Raw genomic sequence first — 23,377 nt, 5'->3', positions numbered from 1 at the left:
CATACACCCCATTTCCAAGCCAGAACTTTTAGTTATATCCTTATCTCTTCAGCTTCATAGGTGTCTTAAATGCCACTCATCTTCTGTAACCTAAACCCACCAATCAGAGACTCTTCCTCAAAGCCCACCCACCTCCTCCATGGTCAACTGCTTGAACACTGGGTAGTACTTGTGCAGGCGGAGTTTCCTCAGCCAGTCCAGGATGCCGTTCTGTTCTGGGATGCTCTGCAGTGGAGGACCAGGGTTCTGGAGGTGGCCGGGAGGGAGTGCGTTGTCCCCCCCTGCTACCCCCACCCCGCCGGGGGGGAGGATGGGCACAGTGCCCTGGGGGGGCAGCTGGGTCGGAGAGCGAGTCTGAATGGAGTTGTGAACGCTCATGACTGTCTGGATACTGGCTACACCACATAAAGCCCTGAGAGAGGGGGGCGGGGGGTGAAAGAGGATAGGAAACATGGAGGAAAAATAGGGAAATGTTTGTGACAGAAAAACGATAGTGAAGAGACATATATTGCTAAGGATGGAATTAATGTAATTAAGATATTAAGATAATTATACAGTTTGCAGATTTGGATAGGCATCAACAGTCTATATCAAACTTAGTGAAAGGGTATACTACATTGCCAAAAGTATGTGGACACCTGCTAGTCAAACATCTCATTCCAGAATCATGGGCATTAATATGTAGTTGGTCCCCCCTTTGGTCCCCCCTCCAGCCTCCACTCTTCTGGGAAGGCTTTCCACTAGATGTTGGAACATTGCTGAGGGGACGTGCTTCCATTCAGCCACAAGAGCATTGGTGAGGTCGGGCACTGATGTTGGGTGGTTAGGCCTGGCTCGCAGTTGGCATTCCAATTCATCCCAAAGGTGTTCGATGGGGTTGAGGTCAAGACTCTGTGCAGGCCAGTCAAGTTCTTACACACTGATCTCGACAAACCATTTCTGTATGGACCTCACTTTGTGCATGGAGGTATTGTCATGCTTAAACAGGAAAGGGCCTTCCCCAAACTGTTGCCACAAAGTTGGAGCACAGAATTGTCTAGAATGTCATCGAATGCAGTATTGTTAAGATTTCCCTTCACCGGAACTAAGGTGCCTAGCGCAAATCATGAAAAACAGCCCCAGAACATTAATTCTCCTCCACCAAACTTTACAGTTGACACTATGCATTGGGGCAAGTAGCATTCTCCTGGCATCCGCCAAACCCAGATTCGTCCGTCAGACTGCCATATGGTGAAGCATGATTTTCACTCCAGAAAACGCATTTCCATTGCTCCAGAGTCCAATGGTGGTGAGCTTTACACCATTCCAGCCGAAGCTTGGCATATCGCACGGTGATCATAGGTAGTGAGTGCTGCAACCGAGCACCGAGTGTCTACACGCTTCAGCATTCGGCAGTCCCGTTCTGTGAGCTTGTGTGGCCTACCACTTCACGGCTGAGCCGTTGTTGCTCCTTGACGTTTCCGCTTCACAATAACAGCACTTACAGTTGACCAGGGCAGCTCTAGCAAGGCAGAAATTTGACGAATTGACTTGTTAGAAAGGTGGTATCCTATGATTGTGTCATGTTGAAAGTCACTGAGCTCTTCAGTAAGGCCATTCTACTGCCAATGTTTGTCTATGGTGATTGCATGGCGGTGTGCTCGATTTTACACACTTGTCAGCAACGGTGTGGCTGAAAAAGCCGAATCCACTAATTTGAAGGTGTGTCTACATACTTTTGTATATATAGTGTATGTTGAGTGTTAAAGAGGGGAGCCCACCTGTTGGCTCCTCTGTATTGAAACAAGCACCCAAGACCTGTAGCACATGAAAGAAACATAGATCAGTCAGCCACATAATCAACAACCTCTAAATAAGTATACTCTATGAATGGTGATATATACAGTACGCAAAACTCATTTTTGAATCTTGTCTATTGTTTATTGACTTCTTGATCTCTTTACAAGTTAGGAACAAAATATCAGCTGAGGGTCACCAGTTTTTCCAGTTTCATTTAAGAGCAGTGTGATATTTCAGCACTTTACTGGGGCCTGTGGTACCACATTACAGCAGAGTAAGATAGATTTTTATTTCACTGCATCCCAAGGGTCTCGCAATATCAGCCAAGGGGTGAAAGGCTAGCTGCTCCAGACACAGTCAGACAGACATCCAGGTCTCTCCCACTGCCACTGCCCTGCCTGGGGAGACGGAACTATAAATAAACTCTAGGATGAAGTCACCATTCGCCAGGCCTACCAACACAAACATGCCAGTCCAAATTCCCACACAAATCTAAAATAGAACCCCCCCCCCCCAACACCTCTCAAACCCCAGAGATGAAGTGCCACTCCTCTCAGCCAAACAGAGATGGGGACATATACGTCCCATGAACACAGAGTAGGGTTAGGACAGGAGTCTTACTTGCAGTGGGGGGGGAGGAGAGGGCAGTGGTGGCAGTGCTGAAGAAGAGTTCGGCTTGGTAGTGTTTGAGAATGTGGGCTGGAAGCACTGTCAGGCACCTGTACAAGGAACGAACATATGAGATAACGTTACATTCCATGCTTGATATGATTCCTTCCCTCCTTATCTCTTGTCTTTGACAGTAACACCTGGAACTAGGTCAAAAACAAACATTAAAACAACATGGTTTGTTTTCAAAACAAAACAAATCAAATCAAATTTAATTTGTCACATGCGCCGAATAAAACAGGTATTACAGTGACATGCTTACTTACAAGCCCTTATCCAACAATGCAGTTTTAAAAACTACCTAAAAAAACAAGACTAAGAGATAAAAGTAACAAATAATTAAAGAGAAGCAGTAAAATAACAAAAGGCTATATACAGGTGGTACCGGTACAGAGTCAATGTGCGGGGGCACCGGTTAGTCGAGGTAATTGAGGTAATATGTACATGTCGGTAGAGTTATTAAAGTGATAGATATTAACAGAGAGTAGCAGCAGCGTAAAAGGGGGGGTGGGGGGGCAATGCAAATAGTCTAGGTAGCCATTTGATAAGATGTTCAGAAGTCTTATGGCTTCGGGGTAGAAGCTGTTTAGAAGCCTCTTGGACCTAGACTTGGCACTCCGGTACCGCTTGCCATGCGGTAGCAGAGAGAACAGTCTATGACTAGGGTGGCTGGAGTCTTTGACAATTTTTAGGGCCTTCCTCTGACACCACCTGGTATAGAGGTCCTGGATGGCAGGAAGTTTGGCCCCAGTGATGTACTGGGCCGTATGCACTACCCTCTGTAGTGTCTTGTTGTTTGAGGCCGAGCAGTTGCCATTACAGGCAGTGATGCAACCAGTCAGGATGCTCTCGATGGTGCAGCTGTAGAACCTTTTGAGGATCTGAGGACCCATGCCAAATCTTTTCAGTCTCCTGATGGGGAATACGTTTTGTCGTGCCCTCTTCACAACTGTCTTGGTGTGCTTGGACCATGTTAGTTTGTTGGTAACTTGAAGATCTTAACCTGCTCCACTACAGCCCCGTCGATGAGAATGAGGGCGTGCTTTGTCCTCCTTTTCCTGTAGTCTACAATCATCTCCTTTGTCTTGATCACATTGAGGGAGGGGTTGTTGTTCTGGCATCACACGGCCCTGTACGCTGTCTCGTTGTTGTCGGTGATCAGGCCTACCACGGTTATGTCATCGGCAAACTTAATGATGGTGTTGGAGTCGTGCCTAGCAGTGCAGTCATGACTGAACAGGGAGTAAAGGAGGGGACTGAGCACGCACCCCTGAGGGGCCCCTGTGTTGAGGATCAGTGTGGCGGATGTGTTGTTACCTACCCTTACTACCTGGGGGCGGCCCATCAGGAAGTCCAGGATCCAGTTGCAGAGGGAGGTGTTTAGTCCCAGAGTCCTTAGCTTAGTGATAAGCTTTGAGGGCACTATGGTGTTGAACGTTGAGCTGTAGTCAATGAATAGCATTCTCACATAGGTGTGTCCAGGTGGGAAAGGGCAGTGTGGAGTGCAATAGAGATTGCGTCATCTGTGGATCTGTTAGGGCGGTATGCAAATTGGAGTGGGTGGTGGTGTTGATGTGAACCATGACCAGCCTTTCAAAGCACTTCATGGCTACAGACGTGAGTGCTACGGGTCGGTAGTCATTTAGGCAGGTTACAAGTGAAGTCACTTGCCAGTTGGTTAGCGCATGCTCGGAGTACATGTTCTGGTAATCCGTCTAGTCCTACGGCCTTGTGAATGTTGACCTGTTTAAAGGTCTTACTCACATCAGCTGCGGAGGGCGGGATCACAGAGTCGTCCGGAACAGCTGATGCTCTCATGCATGTTTCAGTGTTACTTGCCTCGAAGCGAACATAGAAGTAACTTAGCTCGTCTGGTAGGCTCGTGTCACTGGGCAGCTCTCGGCTGTGCTTCCCTTTGTAGTCTGTAATAGTTTGCAAGCCCTACCACATCCGACGAGCGTCGGAGCCGGTGTAGTACGATTCGATCTTAGTCCTGTATTGACGCTTTTCCTGTTTGATGGTTCTTTGCAGAAACATAGCAGAATTTCTTATAAGCTTCCGGGTTAGAGTCACACTCCCTGAAAGCGGCAGCTCTACCCTTTAGCTCAGTACGGATGTTGCCTATAATCCATGGCTTCTGGTTGGGGTTATGTACAGACAGTCACTGTGGGGACGACGTCATTGATGCACTTGTTGATGAACTACAGTAACTACTTGGTTGTTACTCATTATCATACATATGTAGAATGAAAATATTATATATCATAATACATAGTGTTAACTATGCACCACTGTTATCAAGTGAACATATTCAGGTGGGCTACCTTGGTCAGTGACAATGCTGATGGACCTTACCTGGGGTCCAGCTCAGGGGCCTGATCAAGGCCAAGGGACTGAAGCAGGAACTTCTCTAGACCTTCATCAGGGAAAAGCTGGGAGACCTGGGAGAAACACAAAATAGGATATTGACCTTCACATAACTATTCAACAGACGGCAGGATGGGTACAGTGGACATAAAGACAGGTTTTTTCCTCCCTTCAAATTCTGTAAATCCTAGCCTGAAAAAAGGTAGATGCTAGTTAGCAGAACAGTCGATAAGAGACACAAGCGCTCAGTCCCCTCTCTGTGCTTCAGCCACTTTCTTACCTGGGAGAGAAAGTTCAGCACCTCCTGGTGAGTCCTGCTCACAGTGGAAACAGAGGAGTCTGACCATGTGACCTGTGGGATAAGGAGAGAGTGAGTAGACAGGGCAATAGTATACAATAACTAACATACAGTACATACTGGAACTTGTGTGTTCCTGTGTGTGTGTGCGTGTGCATACCCACCTCTAGCATATATTCACTTGGTTTCTCCCCCTTGTGAGTCACTCCACTCAGCTCTATCCTCTCTATGTTCACTGAAAAAAATAATATATGTATATTATTTGGATTATCTGATATTATCTGTTAGCAAACAAAGAACATCAAGTAAGACATTGCTTTGGTGTCTCATACTTTTCTACCATACGTAGATCTACCACATGCTAGATGAAAACGTAGTTCCTGTTAGATCTACTGTCGAGACTGTTCTTTTGGCACCAAATGTACTTAAATGACATATCTGAATTCATAGAGAACTTCACAGGGAATGATGTCACCTGGTGTCTATTTAAACACATTAAACACTTTCAACTGGAGAACAGAGGACAGCGAGATAGATAAAAAAGACTAGAGAGAACATACAGATAGAGAAACAAGGTAGAAAAAAAGAGAGCCATGGAGAGAAAAAGCGACAGGAGGATGATCTAGATTTATGTCTGGACTAGTGGCACATTTTAGGGATCCTGCCAGTGACATTTTAAAACATTTGGCTGAACTCCGTATCGGATTCAGAGAACACACACACACACCATCTGAAATCTCATACACAACACTCATAAACACACATACAGTAGAGTGCGCGCGCACACGCACACACACACACACACACACAAACACACACACACACACACACACACACACACACGCCTGTTTGTTAAATATACCCTGCAGACTCAGCACTTCCTCCGGTGTGTATTAGCACTGGGAGAGGCACTAGCTAGCTGAATGAAGCTCTGTGCTGAAAGGGGATCAGAAATGTAGAAATATTGTGAAAAACACGGCAGGCAAGTGTGAACTCATCTGAAGTGTTCTGAGTAGCAGAAAGCCTATAGGTCTCACTGTAAGTCTAAACTGCTTTACTAAAGGCTAAAACGTGTGTGTGTGTGTGTGTGTGTGTGTGTGTGTGTGTGTGTGTGTGTGTGTGTGTGTGTGTGTGTGTGTGTGTGTGTAAGTGAAAGAGCGTAGGAACACTGTGTGTAAAAGAGCCAAGTGGGGAAAGTGAATGTGATGTGAGTGAGTGAGAGACAGCAGAGGAACTATGTCATGCTGTCTGGCCTGGATTCTCCCTTCCTGTGTGAGCTCCCTCTCCTGCAGTCACGGCTAGAAGGGATCCAGCTTTTGTAAAAAATAAAACAAACATTTTTTTGGGGTATTTTAGCTAACTCTAACTATTTTCCTAACCTTAACCTAATTCTCATAACCTGTCTCGTTAATTCTCCTAACCTGCTGTGAAAAGTCATATCTGACGTTAATTTTACAAAAGCTGTATCCCTTCTAGCCATGACCCTTTCCTGCCCATACAGAATTATACAGTAGCCACAGGCTCAGCGATAGAGCAGTCCTGCCCTAATACCACGCACTCTCCGTCACGGCAGAGTTTACACATCAGGCCCAGCCCCCTCCATCCTCACGCAATAGAAAATGATAAAAACTCCCCTAGAACAAATCTAAGCAGATATTTCTTTTAAATTGTTATCGTGAACAAAAATATAAACAAAATATGCAATAATTTCAAATATTCTACTGAGCTACAGTTCATATAAGGAAATCAGTCAATTTAAATAAATTCATTAGGCCCTGATCTATAGATTTCACGACTGGGAATACAGATATGCATCTGTTGGTCACAGATACCTTAAAAAAAATTAGGAGCGTGGATCAGAAAAACAGTCCGTATCTGGTGTGACCACCATTTGCCTCATGCAGCGCGACACATCTCCTTTGCATAATGTTGATCAGGCTGTTGATTGTGGCCTGTGGAATGTTGTCCTACTCCTCTTCAATGGCTGTGCAAAGTTGGTGGATATTAGCAGAAACTGAAACACTCTGTCATACACGTCAATCCAGAGCATCCCAAACTTCCCCAGCATGCCAGTGGCCAATGAAGGTGAACATTTTCCCGCTGAAGTCAGTTACGACACTGTCTGCAGTCAGGTCAAGACCCTGGTGAGGACGACAAGTACGCAGGTGAGCTTCCCTGAGACGGTTTCTGACAGTTTGTGCAGAAATTCTTTGGTTGTGCAAACCCACAGCTTCATCAGCTGTCTGGGTGGCTGGGCTCAGCAATCCCGCAGGTGAAGAAGCCGGATGTGGAGGTCCTGGGCTGGTGTGGTTATACGTGGTCTAAGTAGTGAGGCCGGGTGGATGTACTGCCAAATTCTCTAAAACGACGTTGGAGGCAGCTTATGATAGAGAAATTAACATTCAGTTCTCTGGAAATTAACTCTGAGGAACATTCCTGCAGTCAGCATGCCAATTGCACGCTCCCTCAAAACTTGAGACATCTGTGGCATTGTGTTATGTGACAAAACTGCACATTTTAGAGTGGCCTTTTATTGTCCCCAGGACAAGGTGCACCTGTGTAATGATCATGCTGTTTATTCAGCTTCTGGATATGCCACAGCTGTCAGGTGGATGGATTATCTTGGCAAAGGAGAAATGCTCACTAACAGGAATGTAAACAAAATTGTGCTGAACATTTGAGAGAAATATGTTTTTGTGAACATTTCTGGGATCTGTTACTTCAGCTGATGAAACATGGGACTTTAAATGTTGTGTTTATTTTTTGTTCAGTGTATGTCATTGTAAGTCAACTAAATATGTAACTACATTTCACATTGTTTTGTGATTTGGTATGGTATGATCATCTGTAGACAAATTGTCATTAAAATAACTGTCCAGTGTTTCTAGATTTCTATGAAATATTACTTATAATTAATTACAATATGAGTGAAATAGTTGTCCTTCCCCAAAAAATGTAATTAAGTATGGCATACCCCAACAACAGAATGGTGTGGGCGTATAACGGTCATGAAAAATATGAACTCAAATATTCAGTATTCAGTAGACCGTTGATTGCCCATCTCATCCTCCTAAGGAGGTTGACATCATCCACTATGAGGAAATAGCAAGCATTTTTTAAACAGTCTGTTTGAGATACAAGTTTGAGTTGGGGTTGGGCCAAGATCAAAGCAAAGCAGTGCGACAAAAACAACAACACAGAGTTACACATGGGATAAACAGTCAATACCACAACAAACATCTATGTGCCGTGTGTGCAAATGTTGTAAGGTTAGGGAGGTAAGGCAATAAAATAGGCCAATAGTGGCGAAATAATTACAATTTAGCATTAACACTGGAGTGATAGATGTACAGATGATGATGTGCAAGTAGAGATACTGGGGTGCAAAAGAGCCAAAAAAAGAAATAACAATATAGTCAGATGACAAGAGAGCAGCTGGTGCAGCAGTGTTCTCTGGGGTAATCAATGTCTCCGTCAGTGCCAAAAAGTGTAGAGACTGATGGGCACTAGGCATTCCACATGGGTTGTGCACGCTGGGTACACTAAATTAGAGGGGTTGCCGCTTCGGGGTAGGGGAGCATCTGTAAAACCTACATTGAAGAGGAGCGAACTGGGGTAGAAAACACAAACATACAGTGCCTTCAGAAAGTATTCACAACCTTGGACTTTTCCACATATTGTTGTGCTACAAAGTGGGATTAAAATGGATTTAATTGGCATTTTTTGTCAACGATCTACACAAAACAATTTTTTAAATTATTTGTAAAACATATATGAAAAATAAAACACTATACAGTATATACAAAAGTTTGTGGACACGCCTTCATATTAGTGGATTCGGCTATTTCAGCCATACCCATTGCTGTCAGATGCATAAAATCGAGCACACAGCCATGCAATCGCCTTAGACAAACACTGATAGTAGAATGGCCTTACTGAAGAGCTCAGTGACTTTCAACGTGGCACCGTCATAGGATGCCACCTTTCCAACAAGTCAATTCGTCAAATTTCTGCCCTGCTAAAGCTACCCCGGTCAACTGTACTGTTATTGTGAAGTGGAAAGGTCTAGGATGCAAGTATATTACTCGCTAATGTTCAGTCTCTGGACAATAAAGTAGACGAGCTCTGGGCGAGGATCTCCTTCCAGAGAGACATCAGGGACTGTAACATACTGTTTCACAGAATCATGGCTCTCTTGGGATATAGTGTCCCTGTCCATACAGCCAGCTGGGTTCTCAGTACATCGCGCAGACAGGAATAAATAACTCTCTGGGAAGAACAAAGGAGGTGGTGTATGTTTCATGATTAACTACTCATGGTGTGATTGTGATAACATACATAAAATGTAAGTATTGTTGTTCATCCGACCTAGAATACCTCACAATAAAAATGTCGACCATATTACCTCCCAAGAGAATTCTCTTCGGTTATAGTCACAGCCATGTATATTCCACCTCAAGTCAATACTACGACAGCCCTCAAGGAACTACACTGGACTTTGTGCAAACTGGAAACCACATATCCTGAGGACGCATTTATTGTACCTGGGGATTTTAACAAAGACAATTTGAAGAAAACACTACCAAAGTTCTGTCAACACATTGACTGTAGTACTCGTGCTGGAAAAACGCTCCACCACAGCTACTTCCCCTTCCGAGATGCCTACAAGGCCCTCCCCCGCTCTCTTTCAGATCACGACTCCATGTTGCTCCTCCCTTCCTTTAGGCAAAAAACTGAAACAGGAAATACCCGTGCTATGGTCTATTCAACACTGGTTTGACCAATCGGAATCTATGCTTCAAGACTGGGATATGTTCCGAGGTCTTGTTCCCGGACAAGCTGAACACCTTCGCCCGCTTTGAGGATAACACAGTGCCACCAACATAGCCCTCTTCTAAGGACAGTGGGCTCTCATTCTCCGTGGCTGACGTGAGTAAGGTATTGAAGCGTGTTAAAACCTCTACGGGATCGGTGTCCCTAAACCGGGACGGTTGTTGCTCAATATGCGATAATGTGACTAGAATGATGTTGTAAACAACAGCCAATTCTTATATGAGCAGAAAGCTTAAATTCTTGTTAATTTAACTGCAGTGTTCAATTTACAGTTGCTATTACAACAACAAAAAAATACCATGCTATTGTTTGAGGATAGTGCACAACAACAAGACATTTTTATCACGGCAACTGGTTTGATACATTCACCTCTGAAGGTAAATACTGTACTTACATTCCGTAATGTTGCCCCCCCCCCTTCTCCCTTCCTGCCTGGTCATCTAGATGTGTGAAGGTTAGTGTCTTTTCTGTAGGGAAGATAATGGTCCATCATGTATGACATTCCTGGGAGTATGTAAACTTCATTTTTTGATTACCACAGCATTTGTGTATGTTCTCTATAGTTTTGTACTTGAAAATGTATAAATTGACCAATTCGGCACCTTTGGGCAAACTCCTGGCAGACTTGATACATTATGTTGTGTAGTGTTGTAATTCTTCACTGGATCAGTCTGAAACTGGTTGAGAGAATGCCAAGAGTGTGCAAAGCTGTCATCAAGGCAAAGGTTGGATACTTGGAAGAATCTCAAATATAAAATATATTTAGATTAGTTTAACACTTTTTTGATGATGATGATTCCATATGTGTTATTTCATAGTTTTGATGTCTTCACTATTATTCTAAAATGTAGAAAATAGTACAAATAAATAAAAACCCTTGAATGAGTAGGTGTGTCCAAACTTTTGACTGGTACTGTATGTAAGAATGCTGTTCATTGACTATAGCTCAGCCTTCAACATCATAGTACCCTCCAAGCTCATCATTAAGCTCGGGGCCCTGGGTCTGAACCCTGCACCTGGGTCCTGGACTTCCTGATGGGCCGCCCCTGATGGTGAAGGTAGGCAACAACACCTCCACTTCGCTGATCCTCAACACAGGGGCCCCACAAGGGTGTGTGCTCAGCCCCCTTCTGTACTCCCCGTTCACCCATGACTGCGTAGCCATGCACGCCTCCAACTCAATCATCAAGTTTGCAGACGACACAACAGTAATATGCCTGATTACCAACCATGACTAGACAGCCTACAGGGAGGAGGTGAAGGCCCTGGTGGAGTGGTGCCAGGAAAATAAGGTCTCCCTCAACATCAACAAAACGAAGGAGCTGATCGTGGACTTCAGGAAACAGTTGTGGGAGCACGCCTCTATCCACATGGACTTGAACTTGTTTAGTTGTTGGAAGTGTGCGCTTAGCATTTTTCTGCTTTTGTTGTGTAGCGCTGTACTTTTCGTGGCGTCATTACATCAACTACCTACGTTATATAGGTATGCACCTCTGCTTTGACATCGGTTTTGCACATCGCCGTTAAACTAGACATCGGTCCGATGCCGAAGTTGGCATTTTTAGCTAATATCGTCCGATTCCGATATGCTTAGCGATATATCGTGCATCCCTAGTTAGGACGCCTGTATCTTTGTAGTGACTTGGTGTATTGATACACCATCCAAAGTGTAATTAATAACTTCACCATGCTCAAAGGGATTTTCAATGTCTACTTTTTTATTTTCACCCATCTACCAATAGGTGCCATTTCTTTGCGAGGCATTGGAAAACCTCCCTGGTCTCTGTGGTTGAATCTGTGTTTGAAATTCATGATTTTTTAATGACTACCTCATCTCTATACCCCACACATACAATTATCTGTAAGGTCCCTCAATCGTAGATTGGTAAAAATAAAAAAGCAAACATTGAAAATCCCAAGCATGTTACTGTAATTTCCGGACTATAAGCCGCAACTTTTTTCCCAGGCTTTGAGCCTCGCGGCTTAAACAATGACGTGGCTAATATATGGATTTTTCCCGCTTTAAAAATGTTTTCCCCAAAAAAAAACATTCTGTGACGTGCTCAGTTTTTTGGCGGCATGAAGCTTTCATTAGACCAATGAAATTGCCGAACGGGTTAAGGTCAAACAACTTTTTTGTTTACTGTTTAGATTAAATCGAGCGCTCTCAAACTTCCCATCATTCTGATTACGGTAGTAATTTTGTCACTCTGATTCCTGGGGGCACAACAAAGTATTTGCAGCCACTCGACATCAGTGTAAATCGTGCATTTAAGGTGGCGCTCCGTGTTCAGTGGGAGGCTTGGATGACAAGTGGGGAGAAATCCTTCACTAAAACGGGCCGCATGCGAAGAACAACTTATGGTCAAGTCTGCCAGTGGGTCCTGACAGCGTGGAGCATTGTCAAAAAATCCACAAAAAAAAAAAATCAACGGGTTTTGAAAGGCTGGACTGCTGCGTGTTGAAGAGGGCTCAGCGGGGGATTTGCCTCCGGATGAAAGTGACGAGAGCGACAATGAAAACGATCCAATATCGGATGAAGCAATTCTGAGGCTATTCAACTCCGACACCGAAGGAGATGGTTTCAGTGCACAGGAGGAGGAAGATAGTGACCAATGACTTTCTTGGTAGGCTACTGTTTACTGCAAATGTTTTTATTTTTTGTTACAAGCCGTGTTTCGTTAAAGCCTATTTATTTTTGTTACAAACCGTGTTTCGTTAAAGCCTATTTATTTTTGTTACAAGCCGTGTTTCGTTAAAGCCTATTTATTTTTGTTACAAGCCGTGTTTCGTTAAAGCCTGTGTAATGTTCATTTGTTTCAATGTACCGGTAGGCACCTGCGGCTTATAGACATGTGCGGCTTATTTATGTTCAAAATATTATTTCTTTTTTAATTCAGTGGGTGCGGCTTATATTCAGGTACGCTTAATAGTCCGGAAATTACAGTAAACACTATTATGGCACACAGTGTGAGTCGAGGCAATTTATTATGTGACTTTTTAAGCATATGTAAACTCCTGAACTTATTTAGGCTCGCCATAACAAAGGACTTGAATACTAACTGGCTCAAGACATTTCATCTTTTCATTTTTTATTCATTTGTCAACATTTCGAAAAACATAATTCCACTTTGACATTATGGGGTATTGTGTGTAGGACAGTGTCAAAAAAAATCTAAATATAATCCATTTTAAATTCAGGTTGTAAGACAACAAAATGTGGAAAACTTCGAAGGGGTGTGAATACTTTACCAAAGCTACTGTACCAAAGCTACAAAAGAGCAAAATGAGATCATCAGAAAAAATCTAAGGAAAGATACTCAAGTGAGAGAGTGGTGTGGAGCCTTCCTCTCTTTCCCTCCTCGAACAACTCAACAGAACAACTCAGAAGAGTGTCTTTGTTTCAGAGACAACATTACCACTTCACAATACTGCCACCGCTGAAAAAACAGGGGAGACTGAAGTACCTGCATTCATTTCCCTGCAGAGGTGAAAGACACACCTCCCAGCACTGATTGCTGATTGCTTGGAAGAGGTGAAGTCCTTAGTTGGTAAAGCAAGGCTCTTGCAATGCCAGGGTTGTGGGTTTGATTCCCATGGGAGACCAGTATGAAAATGAATGTGTTCACTAATGTAAGTTGCCCTGAATAATGAAACTTATTTTAGTCCACAAGAACTGAGCAATCAAACAGCATTATTAAGTATGCCCTAGCAACACAACAGCTACTTATCGAATAAAAAATATACTTGGTGATGAACTTCCGACAGTCATTGACCAACGTATGAAAAAGAGAGGCGTGCGCCTGCAGCAGTTACACTCAGTATGGATGACTCAGAAATAAGAAATCATTATTTTTAACACACATTAATTAATATAGTCAGGTAGGCTAAGTTAACCTTTTATAGAATGGCATTACATCATTTGCAATTTCATGTGTGAAACATTGCTACAGCAACATGTTAACACCACATTTAGACGTGAGGAGAAAAACACTATTTCACCACCACATGTGAAAATGCAATTCCACATGTGAAAGTGAGATTTTCACATGTGGAGTTTTATTACATGTGAAACTGCAAATGTGATTTTTACATGTGATTGTTTTTTACATGTGAAGATGCAATTCCACATGTGAAAGTGAGATTTTTGGCCATCTAATTTTCTTACATGTTTTAGTTTTATTTATTTAGTTTTATTTATTTTCACCAAAGAAAGCATGTGGTAGACAACAATACAGATCAAAACAAAACTGGGTGCAGGTGTGGTTGGAAGCCCAAGGGCTTATATGAAAATCATGTGATTGTTTTTTACATGTGAAAATGCTATTCCACATGTGAAAGTGAGATTTTCACATGAGAAAGTTTTTCACATGTAAAACTGCACATTTCACATTTGAGGTGTAAACATGTTTTTCTTTTCACATGCGAAAAGGTGGTGTTAATATATGAACTCTAAATTTAATACATTTGAAAATATGGTTTCATGTGAAACTTCAGCTCAACATGTGAAAAGGGCAGCCACCCAGCCCCCTGCTGATCCACCCAGCCCACTGCCCATCCCACTGCCCATCCACCCAGCCCATTGCCCAGCCCACTGCCCATCCACCCAGCCCACTGCCCAGCCCACTGCCCATCCCACTGCCCATCCACCCAGCCCACTGCCCATCCACCCAGCCCACAGTGCCCATCCACCCAACCCACTGCCCAGCCACCCAGCCCACTGCCCAGCCCTCTGTCCAGCCACCCAGCCCACTGCCCACAGTGCCCAGGTACCCAGCCCACTGCCCTCTACCACCTTGCCTCTCCCTCAGCACCCTGCCCTGCCCTGTGCCCAGCAGGCAGCAGCTGCTGGAGGCTCCACATGCCTGGTGCCAGACTCGTTAATCCAGGGCATTCTGCCATTCTAACAGATCTGGTTACATATTGCACCCTGTGAAAATACACTGTCACACAAAGACACACAAAAGTAGATATTCTCTTTTGTGCATTATCAGCATCTTTCGTGTTGTGTATTATGATAATGACACCAAAACCAAGATTGCATTACAAAATAATAGTCATTCACTATCTGCATGTTTGAATAACAAGTGCACTCTTGCCACTGTGTGTGTGTGTATGTGTGTATGTGTGTGTGTGTGTGTGTGTGCTTGGAGGTATGCTTGCCCTGCTTTGTGCTGCTGATGACAGGCACGCAGCCCTAGCCATGAAGTAGTGTAGCTAACTCAGCATTGGGTTACCAGAAAACGAAAGGGCCAATCCTATTGAGTAACCGAGAGACCTGCTCCTTTCAAAGCAATATTAGACCCCAGCTTAACATGCTCCTCTAACTATCAACTCTTTAACCCACAGGCACACTTCAAAAAAACGATCAACCCCCTTAATATTTGCACTACCTTCAGATAAAAGACAATCCTGCACACTGACACAGTGTGTGTTACAGTACAATCCAGTGACAATCCAATCCTCAAACAATCCAGTGACCTGTCACTTCTACCTACAAGATAGTGCACAGTGAATCAAAGATGAGGAATCTAGAACTTAGAACTTCTACTGCACTACCATCTACTGCCTATTTTGAGAACTTCGGAGAAAAGACACATTGCTGAGGTCATCATTTCCCATTTTCCCCCCACTCCGTCCCACCTCCAGACTAAACTTTCCAAAACTGGAGAAGAAAACGTGGCTCGTGAATTACAGAACATGTGACCACTCTTGGATTCAACATCTGTGTGTTGGTCCAGCCAACAAGAAGAAAAGAGATAGAAAAGAAAGCAGACAACCAAGAAACATACAATATTTATAGCTGTAGTGTCTGGGACCTTCAAATAACTCAATGCAAGTGTTCAAGTGTATATTCCGGTCTGTTTACAGCCTCACAGCAAATATTTCAAAAGATTGTACTAAGGAGAAGTAGACAACAGCCTGCTACACTCTGATTGAATAGCATATATACTTTAGTATTCCTCCTCATAACAAATACCTAAATACTAAAGTGATACTCTAGTAGAGTAAAGGTTGTAAACATCCTTCCACATAGCAGTAGAAGTGTTCAGTAGTGTGTGAGAGGTACAGTATGTACAGTGTAAAGGAGAGATTGAAAAATGACAGAATGAGAAGTGTGAAACAGAGGATGATGGCAGATTCCTGCAGCAGCTGCTCCATCCGGACCAGAGCAGCGTAGCAATGTGTAAAACATAACACTGATGCCCTTCACTGCACCACGGCGCTCCCTCAGATCGAGAACTAGATATATGACCATCTTTCTCCCTTCCCATTCTGATAGGGGGAGGGCAGTACGGCAAGCATGCCTCCACATTCCTCAATGAGCCTGGTTTGTGGATTTCGGTGTTTCAGCGTGTGGTTTCTTGTTCTGGGTGCATGTGTGAGTGTCTGGCACAAACCGAACTGCTTATTCTAAAGACACATACTGACTGACTGACAACGTATTACCTTTGAACTCAAGATTCCCATACTAGTGTGTGACGTTGTCGGAGAGAGCCTTGACCCTTACTGTCACCGGGATGTCCTGTCCTGTCTCGTACGCAGACAGGGTAGATAAGTGTGACAGATTTCTGTGTACCGTATAAGTATGTCAGAGCAAAGTTCTGTGTCTCACCTTTGCCCGGTTTCCCAACATGCACCTTGACTGGCAGCTCCTTGCATGAGAGAGATGTCATGTGAGGCATAGGTTCTGGACCAATCCCCTCGTCCACTCGCCCTGCCCCATCCTCTCGGTGCGATGTCTGTGAAACAGGGGTCAAAGCTCAGGTCAAGTAGTCAGAAATTCATACCATGGTCAGAAGTAGTTAGAAGTTTACGGATGTCATCTTTCAGCACCTTGACAGCCTTTTCAGACTGTCTCTCACATTCTACCATGACTCAAAGAGGTAAGAGACAGGGTCACACATATATTATTTCAAAATCACTGAATTCATTTGAAAATGACCTCTGTTGACCTCTTAGGGAGTCATTTTTTCAGGACTTTTTATCTACAGAACATAATAAATCACTGTTTTCACATAGACAATGGTATGGTGCTGGAGATACTGAATATAAGGTTAAAAAGTGATGAAGTGCCCCTTTAACCTCTTATAGAGATGGAAAGCTGGTCTTTCACAAAATGTTAGAGCTCTTTCACAGTAGCCTTCATTGTCTTAAGAGTTACACGTTATGACCATTGACAGTGGGCATTTACACACTAAGCATGTGTCTGTCCTGCATGTGTCTGTCCTGCTTGCTCTGTGATTAGGTACCTTGAAAAGTTGTCAAGAAGACAGCTAGGGGAGAGTAATAGCCACTGTTACTCTAAACACTTGTCTGTACAACTAACCAACTTCCTGGAAAGGTGAGCCGTTTGAAAAGGACTGTTGTTAGGTGGTCTACTCTTATGTTATTTCAGGACAATTTATCCTGCTCGTCTTTACTTGTATATGCCCAGTAAACATATTGCTTCAGTAATAATTGACCGGTAAAATGTATTTTCTAGAGTTGTGCAGTTCAAACTGATTGGTCATGGGAATGGCTTGATTCCAAACCGAATGTGTATACAGTTGTGTCTTTCTTTCCTTTTTGAAGCACTCTCAGTGGTGAGGCTGATGTGTTTAACAGCAGAGGTCACACAGCACACATGCTCACCCAAGCAGCAACAGAAACACACACAGACAAGCTCTGAAACCAATTAGGTATGCTTTACAGTGTGCTACTGCCACATCCGCATCGACTCCTGCCAAATCTTCTATTTTTCTAGAGGAAAAGGGGAAATCCTGCTGTTAGGAGAGATGCTAGCTACATGAGCTGAGGTTTAGAACTGAAACGGGCATGACAGTGGCAAAGGTCCTGGCAGATAACATCCTGAAACACCACTAAGGAGTTCCTCCTGCCTTTTTCCCTGAAGGCTTAAACCCCAAATAAAGTAGTACATTATCTAATAACAAATGTGTGAGCTTTTTCATTGACTTTCTTCTCATCCCTCATCACCATAAGTTTATAATTTACTGAATGATTAATATGTGAGTGTGGTTTATATTTCATGTCTGATCGGGTTAGGGTGACCGTAAAGGCTTCTTCTTCGAACAGTCAGAGAGAGCAGCAATCAGAGCTTCCTGGTGATTCACCGGAGGGTTGACTGATTTCAGTGTTGAGAAATGTGCTGGCCTGCACTTAACGGAGGCCAAGACCAAAACAACACTAAATACAACCAACCACTTTCCTTTGAGCAGGCAGGGGACTTTCCTCTCAGCCACGAGTTTGAACGGCCCTGTGTTTGTCTGCTGTGTGTCTCTGATTTAAACCAATGACAAACAGGCCTTCGTAGTGATCCTAAACCTGTGTGCCAATGTGTTCAAATCCAACTGATGGTTTACGGTTCCTTTTTCATTTGTAACATTATATTTGGCCTTTTAAGTGTCCTTTACTCTCTTTCAAACACACACGCCAGTGCAGACACGCATATGCACACGCACACACACACACACACATTTCCAGATGTATCTAGAGGTTGTTTTTGTAAATAGTAATATTCCTGATGTTCGTCATTAAACTGTCATAACATCATTCAGAACGCTTTGCAATCAATCTTAAAACCAAAGAACGCTGTATATTTTGTTAACAAGGAAGACGTGGTTTCCTATTCCCACATTGCTGTGTTGACATCCGGTTCTCCAGAGAAGTAAAAGTAATGCTGAATCTACAGGCAGACATTGTGAGTGAATGTTCAGGACTCAGGGGGACCACCAATGGTCGGGGACAACCGACAGACATGTCCCTGGGGGGCCAGTGAAAAACATGTTTGTTTAGTTAAATGAATTCCTTTCAGGTCACTTTCCTAAGAGTTTGTCTCAACCTGACCTGGAAACAGGGGAAGCGCTATAACGGGGAAAACCCTCACAAGTAAAAGGAGCAGGTATATTACAGTGTTCTTACAGTGTAACAACACTCTATTCTCAATCGGTTATAAATAATGTAGGCCTACAGTGTAACCACAAAACATTTTCCTTCATATGATCTTCTCATACCAAACCGGGTACAAAGCTGTCCCACAAGATGCATTTGTGAAGGATGTGAAGGCCCTTGTACAACATCATTACCAGAAACGAGCGGACTATACCTAGACTATACCACTATACCAGAACCAGGACAGTGTTGGGTGCTGTTGAATGATTATGGTTGGCCTCCTAGCACTAGCACTCACTAACTCTTTTGCTTGTTAGGTATCCTACAACTTTGTGTTTTTGATGGCTGCTCAAACTTGGAAGTGGCACAAGACCATTCATATGTATAGCCGTCAAGTAAGTGACAACAGGGACAATATATTACCTACCTTATGACAACATGGACACCCGGCCTGACTGGAGTTGAGGGTGGGCGCAGTGATGTAGGTAGGGATGCTAGTTGCGGGAGACAGGGTGGCCAGCGCGCCAGTCCCGCTGCAGCCTCCAGTCCCGGCCTGCTGCTCTCCACAGGTGACCTGCAGGATCTCCTGGATCTGGGTCAGCTCCTGTCTTAGCACCTGTTTCTGGTGAAAGCTGAACGCCGGATGATTGGATGCCATGGTGAAGAGGAGAAGGAACTGCTCCCCCGTTCGTCCATCGTTGAGCTGCAGGCCATAGTTGTTGATGACGCTGTCGATGTGCGTGAGCGTTCGGAAGAGAACACCCGCCGCATCTCGGTTGTCGGAGTTGAGAAGCGCGAGGGAGATGAGCAGCTTGCTCCTCACGACGTCGTCGGTGATGTTGGTAAGGTTCGAGAGGTCAGCGGGGTTGTTGGCTTTGATCTCGGCGTCCCTGAGGGAGTGATAGTCCTTGCGGGCTAAGTCTTCCAAGCATGACCCGAGGAAGCGTAGTTCGATTGGAACACAGAGGTCCAAAAGCCCACAAAGGAACTCAGCTCTCTGGGCCGAGTTCAATATCGAGAACCAGTGGTAGACCCCTTCCCTTTGAACGGAGCACCGATTTTCAACCATTTTAACAGCGACTCACAAATTTAAAACATATATTATTTTGTTGCTTGTAATTAGGCCTAAAAATAATAAAATGGCAAGACTAAAATGAGTAAGCCAAAACTCCATCTAGGCCTACTATAACAAACTTGAAACAAAAGAGTGCAGAAATTCGGGTGCCGGAACAGTTATTTTGTGAACGTTCACCTGGTTATTCTTTTGACAAAAATCGTATTCAGGACCACTTGAGTTTTCGGAAACACAAGTTGGGCCTACCGCACGCCCGCTTTATTTGTTTACAGGCCAGTCGCAACATTGTTGAAATATGCATCCAAAACGTTGTTCAGGTGAAAGTCTATAAACAAAAGCATGAGTCTGGGTTTACTGTACTGCGAGGCTCAGCGTAGTGCCAACTCTCCAGTCATCCAGGTTTTCTCTGCCAGTCCCCGGAGGTCCCCACGTCAATCGATTATGGAACAGATCATGCACATTCCTCCATGAAGTAGATTGAAATGAAAAATACCATATAAGTATTACACACAGAGATACTTTACTTCCAGTGTCAGAGGCGCAACTCTCTGATTTCCCCCTGTAAAACAACACTTTTCGATGGGAATCCGCATGGCATTCGTTGAACTTCTGAGAGCGTCGGCCAATAAACAAGACCATAAACTGTATGTATGAACTGCAGCCAGCTACCTTAGGGTTAAAGTTTAAACGTAAACTATTTAGTTAAATCCTATTGGTCGTAAGCATAATAAGTGGCGCATCCAGATTTGTTCCAGAGAAATAACGACAAGGATTATCTTTTCGTTAAACTTTTTCGAAATGCAATTCAAGGAATACGCCCACTCCCTTCCATTCTGTCATAACCCTGAAATCGAGAAAAACAGCTGTGTGATAAATTATCCCAAACTCTGCCAGATAAGCCCATTAACTGAAAAATAGCCACTTCGATTGGGTGAACATCTTGTCAGTAATCCCAGCTGCTGTTGTGATTGGTCAGAAAAGTATCCGCACTACACATCTTTTTCATATGCGCTCATACATACAACTCTCCGATTTGGTCAACGAGGTACTGTACTTTTTAAAGAGCAAGTCACCCTCTAAAGCCTAGGATTTGAGGAAGTGTATCGTTTTAAAGACATATGCATATGGCATCTTTTGTCATCAAATATATTTTCAAACTAATATTAAAGCCGAGCAGCAGAAAAGAGAGAGCAGAACAGTGATGACGTTTGGGAACTTCTGGAATTTCCATTTCCATAGCGTCACTCTGGAGGTGTGCATTGTTTGGTGCATGGCCTTTATTTTACAGTGGATCTGTACTCTAGCTTGTTCTGACTATGGCGTAAAAAAAAAGACATTTTGAGAAATACACTACACGACCAAAAGTATGTGGAAACTTGCTCGTCGAACGTCATTCCTAAATCATGGGCATTAATATGTAGTTCTATCCCTTTTGCTGCTATAACAGCCTCCACTCTTCTGGGAAGGCTTTTCATGATATCAGTGGTTCCCAAACTTTTTATAGTCCCGTACCCCTTCAAACATTTAACCTCCAGCTGCGTACCCCCTCTAGCATCAGGGTCAGCGCACTCTCAAATTGTGTTTTTTGCCATCCTTGTAAGCCTTGGCGTTTCCCCAAGCATTGTCCCAGCCATATCTGCGGCAACAGGAATAATTAAGTCCTCCACAATAGTATGGGGCTTGCCTGTCCTAGCCACTCGGTAGCTCACAACATAAGACGCTTCTAGACCCTTCTTATTAATGGTATCTGTTGCTTTTATACATGTCTTACTACTCGAAAGTCGCCTTTTTTCTCGCTAAAAAAACTCCTGTGGCTTATTTTTCAAATTGTCATGTTTCGTTTCTAAATGTCTGCGATATAAATGTACTGTTTGAAAATGTGAATTATTATTAAAAAAATTATGTAAAAAGAAAAATATTTTTAAATGTGAATCACATTTTATTTCGTGTACCCCCGACAGCATTGTGCATACCACTGGGGATTGCCCAGTTTGGGAACACCTGCACTACATGATGGAACATTGCTGTGGGGACTTGCTTCCATTCAGCCACAAGAGCATTAGTGAGGTCGGGCACTGATGTTGGGCAATTAGGCCTGGTTCACAGTCGGTGTTCCAATTCATCCCAAAGGTGTTCGATGGGGATGAGATCAAGGCTCTGTGCAGGCTAGTCTAGTTCTTCCACACTGATCTCGACAAACAATTTCTGTATGGACCTCGCTTTCCCCAAACTGCTGCCACAAAGTTGGAAGCACACAATCGTCTACTATGTCATTATATGCTGTAGCGTTAAGATTTCCATTCACTGGAACTAAGGGACCTAGCCCAAACCATGAAAAACAGCCCCAGACCATTATTCCTCCTCCACCAGACTTTACAGTTGGCAATCGGGGCAGGTAGTGTTCTCCTTGCATCCGCCAAACCCAGATTCATCCGTGGGATTGCCAGATGGTGAAGCGTGATTCATCACTCAAGAGAACGCATTTCCACTGCTCCAGAGTCCAATGGCGGTGAGCTTACACCACTCCAGCCAATGCTTGGCATTGCGCGTGGTGATCTTAGGCTTGTGTGTGGCTGCTCTGCCATGAAAACCCATTTCATGAAGTTCCCGACTAATAGTTATTGTGCTGACGTTGCTTCCAGAGGCAGTTTGAACTCGGTAGTGAGTGTTGCAACCAAGGACAAATTATTTCTATGCGCTACACACTTCAGCACTCGGTAGTCCCATTCTGTGAGGTTGTGTGGCCTACTACTTCGCGGCTGAGCCGTTGTTGCTCCTAGACGTTTCCACTTCACAATAACAGCACTTACAGTTGACCGCGGCAGCTCTAGCAGGGCAGAAATTTGACAAACTGACTAGTTGGAAAGGTGGTATCCTATGACAGTGCCACGTTGAAAGTCACTGAGGTCTTCAGTAAGGCCATTTGATTGTCAACGTTTGTCTATGGAGATTGCATGGCTGTGAGCTCGATTTTGTACACCTGTCAGCAACGGGTGTGGCTGAAATAGCCTTATCCACTAATTTGAAGGGATGTCCACATACTTTTGTATTAATAGTATATATTATTGCAAACATATTTCTAATGTGTGTAATGCATTCATATATTGTTGAAAGATGCACTTGTTTGATGTTTGAGTATTTTCTAATGGAATGTCTTTCCTTGACCTCATAGCAGATTGACATTTATTCTCATGAGTCCTGTCCTGGAGGCAGGACTGACCAACTGGGCAAAAACTGATTGAATCAACATTGTTTCCACGTCATTTTAACCCCCAAATAATCAATATGATGATGTTAAATCAACATTGAAAACTAGTTGGATTTACAACCAGTCATTTTTTTACATTTTAGTCATTTAGCAGATGCTCTTATCCAGAGCGACTTACAGTAGTGAATGCATACATTTCATTTCACGCATTTGTTTATGTACTGGCCCCCCGTGGGACTTGAACCCACAACCCTGG

The 23,377-nt window shown here is 43.7% G+C and overlaps 1 protein-coding gene across 2 annotated transcripts in view; it reads right to left on the bottom strand.

The window, feature by feature from the left end:
* The window catches only part of LOC115196925 (zinc finger CCHC domain-containing protein 14-like), a 30,304-nt gene extending 9,528 nt beyond the window's left edge, over positions 1-20,776 (bottom strand). For both annotated transcript variants that reach the window (XM_029757951.1, XM_029757953.1), the window contains exons 1-8: positions 19,266-20,776; positions 16,563-16,689; positions 5,278-5,348; positions 5,096-5,167; positions 4,804-4,889; positions 2,401-2,498; positions 1,761-1,797; positions 133-412 (exon numbers count right to left, since the gene is read on the bottom strand). In XM_029757951.1, coding sequence (XP_029613811.1) covers positions 133-412; positions 1,761-1,797; positions 2,401-2,498; positions 4,804-4,889; positions 5,096-5,167; positions 5,278-5,348; positions 16,563-16,689; positions 19,266-19,907 — 1,413 coding nt within the window. In that variant the 5' untranslated portion in view covers positions 19,908-20,776. The remainder of the gene's footprint in view (positions 1-132; positions 413-1,760; positions 1,798-2,400; positions 2,499-4,803; positions 4,890-5,095; positions 5,168-5,277; positions 5,349-16,562; positions 16,690-19,265) is intronic.
* Positions 20,777-23,377: the final 2,601 nt, after the last annotated feature.

The sequence above is a fragment of the Salmo trutta genome, chromosome 7, assembly GCF_901001165.1.
Source record: "Salmo trutta chromosome 7, fSalTru1.1, whole genome shotgun sequence".
Classification (NCBI taxonomy): Eukaryota; Metazoa; Chordata; class Actinopteri; order Salmoniformes; family Salmonidae; genus Salmo; species Salmo trutta.
This window is presented reverse-complemented; position numbering and strand designations above follow the sequence as displayed.